General features: G+C 44.9%; 1 protein-coding gene across 3 annotated transcripts in view; it reads right to left on the bottom strand.

Annotated features, from left to right (window-relative positions):
• Positions 1 to 3228: 3228 nt before the first annotated feature.
• Positions 3229 to 15542, bottom strand: part of SPIRE1 (spire type actin nucleation factor 1) — a 128327-nt gene continuing 116013 nt past the window's right edge. For 2 of the 3 annotated variants that reach the window (XM_084511052.1, XM_084511053.1), the window contains 5 exons: positions 11140 to 11277; positions 9105 to 9175; positions 8573 to 8600; positions 8347 to 8483; positions 3229 to 7492 (listed from right to left, as the gene is read on the bottom strand). In XM_084511052.1, the coding sequence (XP_084367178.1) occupies positions 7234 to 7492; positions 8347 to 8483; positions 8573 to 8600; positions 9105 to 9175; positions 11140 to 11277 (633 nt within the window). In that variant the 3' untranslated portion in view covers positions 3229 to 7233. Of the gene's footprint in view, positions 7493 to 8346; positions 8484 to 8572; positions 8601 to 9104; positions 9176 to 11139; positions 11278 to 13776; positions 14786 to 15542 lie in introns of those variants that run through there. The other variant, XM_084511054.1, reaches the window with a different exon arrangement.

Below are 15542 nucleotides of genomic sequence, written 5' to 3'. Positions count from 1 at the left end.
GTAAGGAGGAGGCTAACTTCTTCAGAGGTCAGTTCTGGCAGCCAGCTGCCTCTTACGACTGCCAGAAGAGTGCTGCTGTTTCTTTGGGGTAGGTGGCACTCCTGCAGCTCTGGGCTTGTTGCCCTTCCTGCGATTGCTCACTTTGCCCGTGTGTACAAAGGGCCCTCGCAGTCAGTGGTCATACTGCGACCAGGCAGGCTGCAGTGTTTAGCAGGGGAAGTGGCTCTTAATTTCCTCTGAGCTTCTGTGGAGAGTTGGACTTTCTGCTTTCTGCTCGTTGGGTTTGCACACAGCTTTCGCTCTCCTTCTGCTCTGACCATGTGAGTCTTGTCTGTGGGATCTGATGGGATCAGCAGCTGCATGTTCAGCCCTGCTGCACACAACCATTTTTCAAGCGTGCTGCTTCCCACCCCAGTTCTGGCACTGTTATAGTCTGAGTTTACCTTTTTTGGGAAAAAATTTTGGAATTGCATGTCTTGGTCTTGTACACCTATCCTTCCCTAGAGAAGCTCCCATCTCTTTTACTTACTGGTAATGGCTACAACGTATTTCTGACGTTGGTTTTATGTCATGTGCACTGACTGAGTGTCAGAGGTGGAAAGCCACCTGATGGGAGGTGCTAGGGAGATTGCTGGGGCAGCTTTTTGTATCAGTGCAGAAACAGCCTGGTGTGCAGAAGGAAAGATGATCATAAAGCAGAAATAGTGCTAACTCATTAACTTGGAAGGATCTCGAAGCGCTGGGCACCAAGCAGACGAAAGCTCAGCACGTGTGACCATGCATGGGTAGCAAGTGCTGTCTCGAATGATAATCCTGCACTTTGAGAGTTAGAAATTGAATGACAGTAGTGTTTTGTGCGCTGGGGGATGGAGGTGGTTTGCTGCTGTTCACGTGTTTCTCAACCACCAGGTTGCACTTCAAGAGAAAGGGAGGTGGGGGGATGTGTGTGTGGAGAGGAGCTTTGGTTTGAAGAGTGTGTCCTGCTTATCCTGTGTGCAACCATGTAATAAAGCAGCGCTGAGAAAGAGGAACCTGAACAGTGACATTCCTTGATGTGGCAGTTTTCATATAAATCCTCGAGCGGAGCAGTTGGTAACACCTTTACTATTCTTGCATCTTCCTAGACTGTAAGCTGTGACGGCCAGGGATCTGTAAAGTGTCTGTGTACACTATGGTGCTATCTTAAATAAAAGATGTACTCAGTTAAAAAAAAATAAAAGTGTCCTGGGTATGGACTGTTGCTTTTTAGAGGAGTCTGCAGAAAAACTATTTGAGTTAGGCTGTGCTGGGAAACGCCAGGACAAAGTAAGAGGCTTCCTGGAAGTAGCTGTAGGCCATGCAGCACCCTGCTCAAAAGTCTGTCTGAACTGGTAATTCCACTGTCGGCTGCTTCATTTAGCAGTAAAGCAGGAAGGAGTCACCTAAATTAACTGTGACTGGTACCTGAGACCTTACTTAGCTAATAAGGTGTCTTCTTACCCCTCCCAACACCACTTGCCACAGGTCGGAATTACGCAGGTACGTGTTCACCTTTTCCTTGCAGCTCCGGGGGGAGGTCATTGAATTTGTTAATGAAAGGCACTGCTGTGAAACGCCGCCTGTCCTCGGTTAAGGTGATCGAGGCATGATGCTCATTTTTATTGGAAGGCACCTGCAAGGAAGATCACCAGTTCCTAATTTGGGGCCCCACTGGTAGAACAGTTCTGACTCCTCCGTGATTTTTGTTTCTAACCTGGTTGAAATGGGCAGCAGCCAAGGCTCAGGGCTCTAACCAGCCAAACATTGAATGCGACTGACCCAGCTGTGCTGTGTAACACACAATGCATCCCATTTTCACAAGTAGATCAAGCCAGAGCAACAAAATGCCATTTTGAACAACTTTTTATTAGCAATGCATGAACAAGAAATTGCATTTTAGTACCGCATAACATGAAAACAAACAGAAGACAATTCTACTGCCCTTCCCTGTGATGACAGCTGATGCCCCTGGTGTACCTGAAGCCACACGGAAGGTACATGTGCAGCGACAGCATAGAAGCAAGAGAAATTCAGAGGGGAAGGGTTTGTGCTTTAGGACTGTTAGTGTCCAAAAAGTGCATCTCCTGCTTGGCCTTTTCTTTTTTCTTAAGGAGGGGAAAGGGTCGGGGGAACCCACTTTATTAGAAACACAGCTCAAGTAATACACGCCTCCTTTCATCTTTGTCTTGCTTTCTGATTAGGTAATGTAACCACCACCCCTTCAATAGAAATGTGCCCGTCTTAAAATGGTTTAAGCCAAACCGGGGCCGTGGCCTCTCGCTGTCCTGTAAGCTGGGTCCCGAGAACGCAGCCACTTTATGCTCACACGTCAATGGGATTGCCTATTCCCACCAATCTTTGGAAGCCAAACTTGCATCAACTAATGCCTGTGTCCTTTAATTCTAGTTTTAGCACCCCCTGAAATCCAGTTTAGCAGCCCCACGCACCCTGTCCTGCAAAATCCAAAACGCTGCCGGCCCACAGTGTGTATGTAGCACTGGCACAGCTCTGGGCTGAGAGACACGAGGAGGACACAAAGCTTGATGTAAATGCTACCTCCACGTAGGAGGCACCAGGAATGCATTTTTCCTAATGGCTGCTCGTATTTTGCACTCACAGTAGTGTTTTTGTTGGTGGTGGTGATGATGTTTGTTTTTTTTTAATCAAACAGGTTAATAATCCAACAGGTCTTTTTCAGCTATGACTGTCCCTTAAGCAGCACCTCGAGATAAGGACTTTGCTTAGGCAATGTGTTCTGATTACACAGCTGTCTGCCCCAAAGGCCTTCCCCTGGGACTGCTGTACGCAGCCCGTCTGTACCACCAGCACAGCCCGGTGCTGCTTCTGTTGCCTCAGGATGCAGAGCGCAGGCGATGTACAGAGCTCAGCTTCAGGTCAGCCGGGCGTGCTGCTGTAAAACAGCCCGGCCAAATCCTTACTGCAAATCGTTCAGTGTCAAGCCAAGAGGGAGCAGCGAGGGCTCGCTCTGCCCTGGGCTGACACCAGGCCTGCCAGCAGGAGGGAGCGCGGACCAAGCTGCCAGGAGGGCAGTGCTCACGAACTTACACGTATGCATCAGGAAACAGGGGCCGTGTCTTTCTGTATGACATCAGACCGAGCTAATGCCCCTCTCTGCTTGTTTTCCTACCTTTACTATTTTCAGCAAGTAGTTCCCAAAAAATAGTAATAAAAAAAAAAATCAGACAGAAACAATGAAACAGATCTTTATAGCTGGACTCAATGCTCATAAACATTCCCAGATTTACCTTAAGATCTATACACAGATACAAAAGAGAAAAAAAATAATAAACTAGAGCAGCTCCAAGTTAGCAACACGGAAATACTGTAAAATGTTTCGGTAATGTTAACAGAACCCATACGAGCACGAGGCTGCAGCAGCTGTCCCTCGTGCCTGCGTGGTGTCAGGGCTGTGCAGCTGAGCCTAGGAGATGGATGCAGTAAAGCACGGAGACAGCAGTTGTGAGAGGAAAGCCGGAGCTTTTGAATTAGTTTTAAACTCTACAGCACACAGCTGTAGTGGCTAATGGTGGGTGCTGATGCTGAACTTGCCCAGGAGACAGAGGGACACTTGAAAGAGAAGAGGGAACAACACCGTGGCTGTGATAAAAACGTTCTCCCCGCTTCTGGTTTAAAAAACAAAATAAAACCAAGCAACCTAACAAGAAAAAACCCTCTCCAAGTGATTGCCAGCGTTTCTCTCTCAAAGCTGAGGGCTGGTGATGCCTGAACACCTGTGTGCAGGGAAGGTAGCTGCTCCTCAGCTGACCCTGTCAGTGCTTGAAGTAACCACACCTGGGTTACAGCACCGAGCTGGAAATGATGGCTGCACGCTCAGTGCGCCGCTGGGTGACATGAACAGTTTTATTTTATTGCTATTTTACGAGTGCTTCCTTCCCTTCCTGCAGCCCAGCCAGTGCTCGGCTGCTGTTCAATCATTTTCATTAACAAACCTGTGCCAGAAGAACCAGCTGACCGAGCTTTACAAACCCATAAAAGCATGAAGAAAAAAAAAAAACACACACACACAAAAAGGCGAGCTGATAGACATTTTACATTTGCTTCCACATGAATAATTAACACAGACAAAGGCTGTAATGGAAAGGCATTTTATTTTCGCCCAGTAACACCCCTCCCAGTATAACAGAAATAACGGGAAAAGGGAGGAAAAAAAAAAACAAAAAAACAACAAACAGCCAACAAACCCCATAAGCAATAATGTCACCATGAACATTTGCAGCTTCAGGTCCTGTAGGTGTGAGAGCTGCAGCAAGGCTCTGCTTGCTCCCTCCGTCGCAGCAGCGAGGCTCAGCTGGGGTTGAATCCTCCACAACAGGGGTCAGAGATGAAACAAGACCGACGCTGCCGGCGGCGTTTTTAACTCCTTGGGTCTCCCACGATCCATCTGAACAGGCTGTGGGCATATTAACGAAGCTAGAAAAGTAACGAGATGGTAAAAATTCCCAGAAGCTCGCTGTGCTGGTCCCACCTTCCTTAGGGCAATAATTCACTCTAAAATGCCTATGGGGCGCAAACTGCCTGGAGGGGCCAAAAGCAGTAACTCTAATAAAGGTAACAGCCAACACACATATAAATAGGACTCGTTTTCTTTTTAAAACACCACGGGAAGCTCGGTTCCCACTGCATGATTGATGGAGACTCCCTACACGTTAATAAATATATTACACCTATTTACAGGCTCCCGCTTTCGAAGCTCAGAGCAGGGCCGGGACGTGCAGGCGGGCGACGGGAGGGGACCGGGGATGCCAGCACAAGCAGCGAGGTGGAAAGCTGAAAACAGCAGCGAGATGGAAAGCTCAGAGCAGCCCTCGCTCTCTGCAGAGAGGCAGAAAGCATGCGAGGTGAGCTCCCCCTCCATGCTACCCCTGCGCAGTTGCCCGGAGGCTCAGCCGCTGCCCCATAGCGCTGCTGAAGCGGAGGGGCCTTGGCACGTCCCGGGGGATTGCTCGGGATTTCTTGGTCCTTGCTGCCAGCTCTGCGATGCCCGAAACCCTTCTCGAAGGGGAAGATAAGCTGCCGGGCTAAGAGGCTTGAAGATGCCAAAGAAAAGGATGGGGGAGCTCGGAGGGAGACGTCACGCGTTTCTGTCGGCCTAGCTCTCCCGGTGCACGCTGCAGCAAACCCGAGGCCTGGTTTTGGCACAGAAATGAGAGAAAGTGCTGATGGGGCTGAGATCAGGCGGCCCTTCCAGCAGCATCAGGGCCCTTTCAAGCTGTCCCTGCAATCCTACGTCCTTACCCTCCCACGCCAAGCGCTTCCAGAGGCACCCCAGAAAGGCCCTGACACCCGACCTTACACGGGGCAGCTGAAGAGGGTGAGCTGGCCCTGGCCTTTCCCGTTCAGATTGGGTCAGAAAGATGCTAAAACGTTATTTCAATCAGCTCTGCGTACGCACAATCCTCGTTTTCCATTCAGAGAAAAAGAAGGAGGGACGAATCTGTGGGAAGGCTTAAGGAGACTTTCGCCTGTGCTTTTCGAATCACCGTGGATATACACGAGTGGCTGCTCCGAAGGCTGCAATGTTACATGCGAATAGACATTTGGGGAAAGGGAAAGGGAAAGGGAAGGGGATGGGAAAGAGGATGGGGAAAGGGGAATCATCCTCCCCAGGGCAGCAGCAGCGCACGGCGCCACGCCAGGGCTGACGGGGCCGTCTGCCTCCCCCCGGGCTCCCAAACGCACCAGGAGGATTTGTTTTGGTGAATGCACCATCCAAATCACATCGGGTTAAATCCGGTCCCAGCTACTTTGGAGCAGTTCTGAGGTATCTCTCATTAATCCTTAGTATAGAAATGTTAATAAATAGATCTGAAACTTTTTTTTTTTCTGCTATGTCACTCTATAATACACTGCTATATAGATATTAAATACGCCTCAGGGTATTAAAAAATTTATGAAAAAAGTTACAGTAGTTGATTTTCAAGTATTAATAACTTGGCTATATTAGCTTGTTTTTAAATACCAAAACGATCCGGCCCCAAATCATAGACTAAACTCCGTCTACGCCTGCATTTAAAAAAAAAAAGTACTTTGAAAATTAAAAAAAAAGTGCAAAAAAAGCATGTGATGTCAGTTAGCAGTGTACCACCGTTGGGACTTCTAACCAACTAGTCTAGCATTCTTCTGTGAGTAAATTAAAAAGGGAAAAAGAAAGAAAAAAAGGGATGGGGGGGGAACAGAGCGACTGCTCCCAATCTGAGACAGCGCCGTCCCAAATTTCAGCAGAATCCTAATTTTTACAGCCAAGTTATAAACCCCAGAAAAAATGGGGATACCAGTGGATATGCTGTCAGACATAACGATAGCAGTATTTGCGTGCTCCACTATAATACAAATGTACACCTTCACCCACCCTCTCCTCTGAGGAACCACGAGAACAACTTGACAGGTTTCCAGTTGAGAAGCCTCCCTTATTTCCTCCCCACACGCTGTACAACTGTCTGCTACTAAAATTTACTAGTATTCATCATCGTACATTCGAGACAGAACGTGAACCACTAAAACCTGCTCAGGAGACGCTCAGAAGAACACTAAGGCTTAAGAAGTAGAGCAGCTCAGGGGAACAGCCGGCCGCACAGGCAGACAGCTGTCACGTTATTTTGCCCCAGTACACAGACTGTGAGGTCCTGGGCTGGGCCCTGATCTCAGAGCAACAGAAATGGTTCAAAGAAAGACAATTTGAACCACAATTGCTCATGCTAGGTGCCTGGTGTGCGAGTTGACTCCTTGTTTTTCAATCTAGGATGTGAGCATTACTAGCCTGGTAATGCCAATATGACTTACTGTTTGCTACCGTGCTAACACTGACACTTTGTTAGGTTTGGTTCTCCATCAAACATGTTTTAGCTCATCTCCTGAAAAATGATTCAAAGAGTGGTTAAAAAAAAAAGGACTGAAAGCAAGAAAAAGCTTTCTAGTTTCAATGCACACGTACAAAAGAGGCAACAATTTCAAACTATTGATTTTCTTCCAGTGCTGACCCATTGCATCCCATTCTGTACAGATAAAAACAGCCTTCTGTGTCTCTGGAAAGCATTGGAGTAGGAAATCCTGTGATCTAATGCAAATTCAGGCCTGTCAAGTGAAACGAAGCAACGGAGTGAGAATCCAGTTTTCGTGACCTTTCTTATGGACGATGACCTCATGAAGACAAAAGCAAAGCAAAAGGCACAAGGCTCAGATCTCATTGATAGTCCTTTCAGAGGGGCAGTATTCAGAGGTTCCTGGCGAGGACATGTAGAAGGACTGCGTTTTCCTTTTTAACCTGGCTCGCTTGTTGGCCAGAGAGAGGCTGCGCCGGCTTGAATTGATGATTTCTGAAATAAACTTCTTGCAGTCCACGCACACCTCCATCGTGCTCCAGTCCTCCATTAATTCTTTGGGAAACTGCAGCTCTTCATTGGACTTATCCACGGATTTGGACCTTGAGGCCAACCTGAAAGGCAAAAGAGCAGGACTCATCTCACTATTTAGCAGCATGGCAGTGGGCACCCAGGGATGCCTTCAGGAAACAGCCAAGACAGAATGGTCTGGACTCCAGTTATCCTTTTTCCTATCCCAAAAATGACACCAGGAAAGCAAACACTACAGAGGATGGCTTTGGCCTGGTTCAGCAAGATTGTAGGGTCACTAACTGAAGGTATGTGTAAAGTTTACCTTTTAAAGAACAAAATGCTTGAGTGGAAGGGCCCTGCCCCAGCCACTTGCCCCAGCCCCCGGCCCCAGCAGGGCCACCCAGAGCAGGGTGCCCAGCACCACAGCCAGGCGGCTTCCGAAGGCCTCCATGAGGAGACCCCACGGCCTCTCTGGGCAGCCTGTGCCAGTGCTCAGCCACCCACACAGCACACAAGGGCAGCCTGGGGCTCAGAGCCTGTTCCCCCTGCCTCCTGTCCTGGTGCTGGGCACCACTGCAAAGAGCCTGGCTCCATCTTCATTGCACCCTCCCTTTGGATATTTATAGACATTGATGAGATCCCACCCTGAGCCTCCTCTTCTAAGCTACAACGTCCCAGAGGTACTACAGAAACAACAGTTGTCCCCGTGTCATGTTGTTTGTCACCTGTAGTGTGAAAAGGTTTTAAAACACACTGTTAATATTGTTGTTTCTGGTAGTCAAAGAAGTAAATAGAGAAACAAGGATTTCAGAAGGCTTCAGAAAGGTTACTTAAAAGCATTAGAAACATTTAAAACTATGAGACAAGCAGAAAGTGTCTTAGTGATTCATAACTCAAGATGAAAGACTTGGTAGGCTCTTTCAATACACACATATGAGTTAGGGTTGATCCTCACCTGGGCATGCTCCGCAGTGATCGGTGGTGACTGGTGGAGGGTTTCTCTGGCCTCATAAAGCTTTCTCCTCTTTGCAAGGTAGAAGGTCCCAGTGAGAAAATGGGGAGAGTAGAGTATGGCTTTGATGGCAATCGCATCTGTTGAGAACAGCAGGAGGAACATGCAGCATTATTACCAAAGATCACAGCTTTTCAGAACTGGGCAACCCATGAATTTGTGTACTTACTTTTTTGCAGCACTGTGAGCATACGGGCCTGCATAGGAAAACAAAAGCATGAATCATTTAATTGGGCAAAACTTTATTTAAATAAAGAAAAATGAATAAATATCCCAACCCCTTAAACAAACATTTTCATTTTTAAAGCTTCTATAGAACTACATCTCAAAACCAAAACAAACAAACAAAAAAAAACAACAAAGAAGAAAAGGAACTGTTTTTCCTCTAAAGAAACATCCTTTGGTAACTGATGCAATAAATCAGTGATTCCATAGATCTTCAGACTTACTGTCTTACTGTTCAAAAATTCCCGTTTCTTTCACTTCTGGCCAAGAGTTTCAGTCCAAAGAAGCAAGACTGACACTTAGGAAAGATCTGTTTTAGTATACTTTTTTTGCTGGTTTGTTTTTAAACTTTCACTGTTATAGAAATGAAAGCAATCAGCAGTGTGCAGCAGAAACATTTGGGGGTATCTAAGATACAAACCCATATTTTTCACTCTGAAATGGTACTTATTTATTAACAGATATTAAATATTTACCTTTTACAGAACTGACAAGTGTAAGACCAGGTAAAGAAAGAAAACCTTCTTGTTCGACAGCAAAAGCAGAGCTAGAAGAAGAACAGAGAGTTCGCAATGTTAGACAAAATCCCACACAACGATGATCTTATCCAACAGCTGCCATTAGTGAGACCGGAGCTGCAATACTACATCCAATTCTGTGGTCCGTATTTCCAAGATGATATTGAAAAGTGTCATGGTTTTGGCTGGGAGAGAGCCTTTTTTTTTTTTTTTTCCCTACAGAGGCTCACACAATGCTGTCTTTTGTATTTTTGGTGAAAACAGTCGTGATAGCACAGGGATGTTTCAGTTGCTGCAGAGCAGGGCTTGCACAGAGCCAAGGACCTTTCTGCTCCTTGTGCTGCCCTGCCTGCAACCAGGCTGGGGGTGCACCAGGAGCAGGAGGGGACACAGCCAGGACAGCTGTCCCACAGCCAGGGGCTGTCCCACACCGTGTGGGGTCATGCTCACAAATAACAGCTGGGGGAAAGGAGGAGGAAGGGCGGACACTGGGAGTGATGGTGTTTGTCTTCCCTAATGGCAAGAAGCCATTAGGTGTGATGAGCCCTGCTTTCCTGGGAGTGGCTGAACACCTGCCTGCTGATGGGAAGTAGCAAATGAATTCCTGGTCTTGCTTTGCTTGTGTGTACAGCTTTTGCTTTACCTGAACTGCCTTAATCTCAGCCCATGAGTTCCCACACTTTTACCTTTCCAATTCTCCCCCCCGTCCCACCAGGGGAGAGTGAACGAGAGGCTGCATGGTGCTGAGCTGCCCGCCAGGCTAAACCACAGCAGTCCTTTCTGGCGCCCAATGTGGGGCCTGCAGGGCTGAGTCCAGAATTGTATCTTCATGTATTTAGAAATATTCTTTTAATTTCCTACCTAAATTAAATACCTGGCAGTTAATTATTAACTTATTTTCCTCCTCCCTCAGCGTTGTTCATATCAGTGCTATATAAAAGAACAAAACCAAATCAAAACAGAACAGGAAAGTAAAAGTAACAACAGTAACTATTACAACTGAAGAACAGAGGAAAAAAATGGGGACAAATTCAGCCATAAATAAATTTGGGCTGTAAATTATTCCTAACCATCCAAGTCAAGTTCTGGAATATTAGGTAGTTGCCTGTGGTAAGATCTGATGATTTTCTTCCAATCTTATGTTACTGAAAACTAGAGAAAGTCCAGGAATGAGCTATTATAGCTATCATACTTGAGGAAAACTGGTTTTATAGTCCCATATGTTTAGCTTATTCAAAGGAGGCAGGGATCCCAATAACATTTATAGAAAAAAAAGGCTTTGAACAGAGAAAATGGTCTTCTGTCAAACAGATAACGACATACTGGAATCGAAAGACTGGATCCTTTTTTTTTTTTTTGTGGAAAACAAAACAAACCAACCAACCAAAGCCACCACCACAAAAACAACAGTTAAGAGACAGAAATCACTATATGCCAGACTGGAAGCTGTAGGAGACTATATTTAAAAGGGAACTCCATTACTGAAGTATTAACAACCAGGTACAAGGAGAGAGACACTGGCCAATTTACAAGAATTTTACTGAAACTGCTTTGCAGCAAAGTTGGGAAGAAATCACATTTGGGACTTATATTTAGGATTGTTTTGGCTTTCACATACTTGCAGTTCTTTAGTGTGCTTTAAAGTAATACTGCAGAAGACATGGAGGCAGAAGACACCTTAGTGAAGTTTAAACATACAGTTACAGATGTGCTCTGATCATTGCAAAACCTGCTGCATTTTTATAGAAGATATAAACAAATTAGGTATTTCTGATAAAAGTTTTGAAGTTTCTGTATATAACTCAAGGAAGCTGACCCATCTGTTATACACTATTCATCAGTGGATAGCAACTTTTCTCCAGTCCAGGGAAGGAAGCAATGGCAAGCCTTGACGCCAGCACCCAGCTTTCTATCGGCTGGAACGTGCACAGGGGAGGCTTGTGTGACCAACCTCCCTCCAAAAGCTTGGGCACCTCTGTGGACTCAGCCATACCTTTCCTTTTTTGAGAGCAGTGTAGACATCTTTATACTGCTGGTACTTTTCCAGCTCTGCCTTCACCAGCACCTGACGGATGTGCATGACTTCCTCCACCGTCAGAGCCAGACATTCCACCGGGTAACAGAACTCCTCCTGGAAGCCAAAAAACACATATGAACTCAAAGCCAAGTTGCTTCTTCCAAATTTCAACCTAGACAACCAACCACCTGGTTAGTAGCTCCAGAAACAGAGGGTTTCTCCCTTTAAACTGGAATGGCACTGGCTCATTCGTGGGCATCACACGAGTTTCAAACTGTTTGAGACTCCTCAGGTGTGATCTACATGGTCTGATGCTCAGCCCTCACAACAATTACAGTTTCCTTTGTTTTTCCTCCTTGAGCCACTTGACCATTTGTCTTTTCTTATGAAGATTATTTTAACAAATCAGTGTTCAGGTTTATAATTTGAAAAGGAAAAGGTAATTTGGCACATGATATTCATTTTAAGGATTGTTGAAGACGCACAATTTCCCTGAGACTTTGTGGTGCCCAGAGTGGCCAAGGAAAGTTGTTAGTTGCCCCTTCTAGCAGAATTTTTTATTCAGTGGTACCACATTTCGGCGCTCACATGAGCAGGCCTACAAAAAGTCGAGGCAGTTCAGGCAGAAAGGCTCTCCTCTCTACCCCTAGAAAGTAACAACAGCAAGTTAGGCTTTATGGAAAGAATGATCTTCAAACATAAAGCATGAGAATTGGTTACCCCGTGTTGAATTACTAATGGAAGAGGATCGAATAGAGAATAAAACCCCAACAACCACAAATGACCCATCTGCAAAATTTCTGCATATTCAGTATTACAGCGTGCTGGAGAATATTGAGTAGAGAGCGCCTGAATTTGGTACCAGAGAATAAAAAGCACCAACCCAATTTGTAATCCAGCCCTGTAGTTGATTATACAGTTCCAACAGAAAGACAGAAACCTCTGTGGGAATTCCCATCGCTTTATGCTTGGTGAAACCTTTTCAGTCCGCCCAGAGGGGCTACTGTGTGGCAATGACAATGACATCTAATGCCTTCTGAATAAAGGAAGGAAATTTCTCCTGCAAGTACAAAGACACGGCTGACAGTCTGGAGATCTAATTTATAAATTGAAGCCGTGATTCAGATTAATTGTGCAATGCTCGATTTGCTTGTATTCAGAGCGCTGTTCTGTCTTTCCGTTAGATTAAAAGGAAAATTTTTCTACGTTGCAGACCTGGCAAACATTAGCATTTAGGAACCACCACATTTTTAAAAACTGTTGTCTTACCTATCTAGAAAGGGAACACAAAGAAACTTCACTCTGTTTAAGGTACCCCACAAAAAACTAGAATTGAGTTAACTTTGTTAGATTTGCCAGCTCAATCTTTGGGGCGTATAATCGCTCGTTTTCCGGAAAGAACAAACTATGTCACAAGCAACCGCAATTTGCTCGGAGGTGTAACACAGCCCAGCCAAACAAAATGACTTGTGCTCATTAGGAGGAACTTCCCAGCTATCAGCATTTCAACTCGGGGTCCTTCCCATAGCAACTGCCTCGCTACAGAGAAAAGCACGGCCGCCGGCCGGGGCGAGACGGGAGAGGAAGTGGGTGGGAAAGCAGGGTGCGCACAATGCCAGCCAAAGACCTCAGTTCTGCATCGTGGGAGACTGGGAAACTGTCTGTAGTGAATGAGGCGGACTGAATGCTTCCGATCAATCAGAGCTTTAAGTCCTTTAGAAATAGGTTTCTTACTTGAAGGCACTTCCTTCCCCCTCATGAGCGCCCACTCCTTTAATTTATAGGACGATGATGTCAGTGAGTATTGCTCCTTTGAAGACAGGCTGTAGATCTACTATAGGTGTAGAGCAGCTACTAGGGGAATAGGGTGGCTCTGCTGTGGTACCAATCAAAAATGATCACTGCTTCGGCAAATAGAAATAGCTAGCAGGCAACAGGGGAAACATAGAAAAATGTTCACAAGTTTAAATGCTAATGTTTTAATTCCAGAGGTTACACAAGGACAACAAAATGTTAATGCAACATTAAATGAAAGATAAATATTACGCTGATTTCAGAAAACTGCTTGATTTTTTTTTTCCCCTTTTCGGAATAGAAATAAGTACACAAGAAAATCTTTTGTTTCAACGCTAGCTCTAAGGCACTGAAATTAATTAAAATTACACTAAGCACTGACTAAACTTCATTAAACAACGATGCTTTGGAGTTATTGCTCAAACTTCAACAATAATCTACACCCAAGTTAGGCAGCTCCAAACCAGAGAACTTTAGTTCTCTGCAACACTTACAGACAACAGAACATACTAAAGACAAACTGTGGCTTGAATTGTACTCAGTACTTGTTTTAATATTAAAGGTGATCAGTATTCTTATTTTCAAAGGAAAAAAATTACTTAAAACACTAATTGGAACTTGGAGTTTCCAGGATCTTCATGAGAATTGGCTTTACACTTGGACTGTGCAGTCATTATATACACCACAATAGCTTAATGTGTATATGTGTAACTAACTTTTTTTTTTTTGTTTTTTACTCAGGAAAAACAAGTTGTAAGAATTATATACTCATTATGTGAAATAAAGTGCTTTGTAGGTCATTCTCAGCATGCACACACCTAATAGGTCCTTATGACTTTTTTTTTTTTTTTAAAACTAATATATTCCTTGTAAAATTTCTCATTAAAATGTGTCACTAGGCAATCAAATGGGCTGCACTAATAAATTGCAATATGAACATGTGCCGGATTGGCCTCTAAATTCTGCAATTAATGGTTAATCACACACTCTAAACTCTCACTGATGTTACAGACTAAATGTTTCTAAGAAGCTCAGCTGGATATCTCAAGTATAAACTCTCCTGCAGAAGGTTTCCCATTCTGACTTATTGGTTGGGACAAGAAGAAAAAGAAGGATAAATTGAAATTTTTCACGTTTGATTCTACATAGGGGTAGATGAATCAGTTTTTCTTGTTAGTCAGTTTGCCTTCCCTGGTACACAGCTATTAGTTATGCTGCAAGTTCTGATACATAAGTGTGCTGAGGACCAAAACCGTATGTAGGTTTTCAAGTAAAACAGATTGCAAATGCCCTTCCATTCTACATAGTATAACTTGTTAGAAACACAAGAGCTTATTCTTTTCGACAGTCCAAGGATTACAATAGTTTTGCTGGGCTTTTGCTGCAGGATCTTCATGTGCTGTAACATTTAAGGTCTGTCCCATTGATAATCTTGTGATGTTGCATTTTTAGTTTGCTGTCCTTTCAGAACTGATTTCTTTTTCCCCGTGAGGTGATTGAAGACACACAAATATCCTACACACATTGAAATCAACGTCAATCAGGTGCAATGTCCCAGCCTAAGCTTTAATTCTTGCCACAGCTTAGGAAGTGCTCCCCTAAGAGGGAACATGCTGGTGAAGGTGATTTCCAAAGCCAGCAAAAAGAGGCAAACCTTTGCGGGTTTCCACCTGCTGGCAAAAGCTCTCTCACAGAGATAGTACATAGCCCCTGCCACCCCACACATGGCTGCTTCAACGGGATGAGAGCTGAGCAGAGAAGCTGTTTGCATAGTTGAAAAAAGTGGTCTGAAAGTCATCCTTGGAAATAAACTCGTTATCCTAGGAACCTGAACAATAGATAGGAAGCAGAGAAGCGAATGCTGTGTATAAATGAAATCATTAACTTTGGTCCTCTGGGTCATGAAAAATAATAACGACGATGATGATTAAAAAAAAAAAAAAGCAAACAAACTACAAAGACATTCATATGTACATCTCAGGACACTGGCTTCATCTCACTGATTAAGCACCAAGTCAGCTCGCTGCAGCAAGCACACCACCAGGGCGATCCCCCCAAAACTCACTGAGCTGCCCTGCCTTTCCACGTAGCACTGGTAGGGTGACATATCAGAAGGATGATATTTGGCGTTTTTCCAAATTTGTTTCCCTTCCCCACCTACTTAGCTCTAACTCCTTCTGTCTGATGAGATGCCAGTTCACAAAACCATAGTTAGTATGCAAGACAGACCAGTTTCTTGCTAATCCTGCTAAGAGACAGTAGGAAACTCCTGCCTGTTTTCACTGGTATTGAGAGCTATTTATTGGCGAGGCCTCTTTCACCTTGAAGAGGAACTGCAGTCACAGGAGCAGCTGATAAGAAATGAAACTCCATCAGTCCTGGAGGAAGGGACGAAGAAGTGTGAAGTCAAATAAAAAGTAAGTAATGTTCTGCAGGCACTGTGAGGCGTTCAGGGAAGGAACTGCAACGTTACGTAGGCAGCACTTGGCGCAGCCACTGAACGGAGCGGGCATCCTCCGGGGAAGGAAAAACTCTGCAGCAAGCCAACGCGTGTAACTGGGACAGTGCCACCATATCAGAAACCA

The sequence above is a fragment of the Aythya ferina genome (assembly GCF_964211825.1).
Source record: "Aythya ferina genome assembly, chromosome: 2".
Classification (NCBI taxonomy): domain Eukaryota; kingdom Metazoa; phylum Chordata; class Aves; order Anseriformes; family Anatidae; genus Aythya; species Aythya ferina.
Note: the sequence above shows the minus strand (reverse complement) of the source record. Positions and strands in the feature narration are given on the sequence as shown.